At 70.6% G+C, this 1,926-nt stretch overlaps 1 protein-coding gene across 1 annotated transcript in view; it reads left to right on the forward strand.

The window, feature by feature from the left end:
- Positions 1-400: 400 nt before the first annotated feature.
- CHRNB2 (cholinergic receptor nicotinic beta 2 subunit) overlaps positions 401-1,926 on the forward strand; it is a 3,103-nt gene continuing 1,577 nt past the window's right edge. Inside the window, exons 1-4 of the mRNA XM_026080914.1 lie at positions 401-712; positions 828-872; positions 949-1,058; positions 1,148-1,922. Coding sequence (XP_025936699.1) covers positions 683-712; positions 828-872; positions 949-1,058; positions 1,148-1,922 — 960 coding nt within the window. The 5' untranslated portion in view covers positions 401-682. The remainder of the gene's footprint in view (positions 713-827; positions 873-948; positions 1,059-1,147; positions 1,923-1,926) is intronic.

Here is a 1,926-nt window from a genome sequence, read left to right on the forward strand (position 1 = left end):
GGGGCGTCCGGGACCGGACCGGCCCCCTCCCGGTACCGGCCCGGCCCAGGCACCGTGCAGCCCTGCCGGCGGTGCCTGCCCGCCGCTGGTCCAATCCACTCGCCCCGGCCCGGTGCCGGTGGCCGCCCTGCACCCCTGCCAGCGGAGGGACCGGCCCCGCCGCGCCGCCGCTGCCCCCGGTCCTGCCGCTGCCCCGGGGCCGGGCCGAGCCCTCCGGGGCCGGCGATGCTCCCGGTGCTCCCGGCACCGCCGGGACTGGGACTGTCCCTGGGGCTGGGGGAGGGCAGGGCTGGCAGGGACACACATGTGCACACACTTGCACRCTCATGCACACACGTGCACGYGCATGCACACACRTGCACACATACGCATGCACACATACGCATGCACACGCATGCACACGCGTGCACCCGTGGCCCTCGAGCTGCCCCGTGCCCAGGCCCCGGGGAGCTCGCAGGGCCGGCGCAGGGCTCCAGCCCCGGGGGGGTTGTGGCCCCCCCCGGGGGGGTCTGGCCGCTGCAGCAGGGCCGGGGGCGCAGGGGGTCTCACCCTGCCCTGGCGCCCAGGGAGCCTGGGCACCGACACGGAGGAGCGGCTGGTCGAGTACCTGCTGGACCCGGCCCGCTACAACAAGCTGATCCGTCCGGCCGCCAACGGCTCCGAGCTGGTCACCGTGCAGCTGATGGTGTCGCTGGCCCAGCTCATCAGCGTGGTGAGTTGGCTGGGGCTCTGCTTCCCCGGGGAGCGCGCCGAGGGCCCGTCCGCACGGCCGGCCCCGCGCACGCGCTGCCTCTGCGGCAGCTAACCGGCTCCCGCTCTCTCCGCAGCAYGAGCGGGAGCAGATCATGACCACCAACGTGTGGCTGACGCAGGTGAGAGCCCGGCCGCGCCGCTGCCTCCCCGCGCCGGGGCCCGGCGGCGCCTGCCCTCACCGCTGCCTCTCCGCAGGAGTGGGAGGATTACCGCCTCACCTGGAAGCCCGAGGACTTCGACAACATGAAGAAGGTCCGCCTGCCCTCCAAGCACATCTGGCTGCCGGACGTGGTGCTCTACAACAAGTAGGTGTCGGGGGGCCGCGCGCCCCYGGCCCGTGCGCGGCCCTGCGCAGCCAGGCGGGCTCAGCTGACGGCGCATCCCTCCGCCCCAGCGCYGACGGCATGTACGAGGTCTCCTTCTACTCCAACGCGGTGATCTCCTACGACGGCAGCATCTTCTGGCTGCCGCCGGCCATCTACAAGAGCGCGTGCAAGATCGAGGTGAAGCACTTCCCCTTCGACCAGCAGAACTGCACCATGAAGTTTCGCTCCTGGACCTACGACCGCACCGAGATCGACCTGGTGCTCAAGAGCGACGTGGCCAGCCTGGACGACTTCACGCCCAGCGGCGAGTGGGACATCGTGGCGCTGCCAGGGCGGCGCAACGAGAACCCCGACGACTCCACCTACGTGGACATCACCTACGACTTCATCATCCGGCGCAAGCCGCTCTTCTACACCATCAACCTCATCATCCCCTGCATCCTCATCACCTCCCTCGCCATCCTCGTCTTCTACCTCCCATCTGACTGCGGCGAGAAGATGACGCTCTGCATCTCCGTCCTGCTCGCCCTCACCGTCTTCCTGCTGCTCATCTCCAAGATCGTGCCGCCCACCTCGCTGGACGTGCCGCTGGTGGGCAAATACCTCATGTTCACCATGGTGCTGGTGACCTTCTCCATCGTGACCAGCGTGTGCGTCCTCAACGTGCACCACCGCTCGCCCACCACGCACACCATGCCGCCCTGGGTCCGCACCCTCTTCCTCYGCAAGCTCCCGGCGCTGCTCTTCATGAAGCAGCCGCGGCAGAACTGCGCCCGGCAGCGCCTGCGCCAGCGCCGGCACACGCAGGAGCGCGCCGCCGCCAGCCTCCTCCTCCGGGCCGGCGCCC

This window comes from Apteryx rowi, unplaced genomic scaffold, assembly GCF_003343035.1.
Source record: "Apteryx rowi isolate R43461 unplaced genomic scaffold, aptRow1 scaffold_530, whole genome shotgun sequence".
NCBI classification, from domain to species: Eukaryota; Metazoa; Chordata; class Aves; order Apterygiformes; family Apterygidae; genus Apteryx; species Apteryx rowi.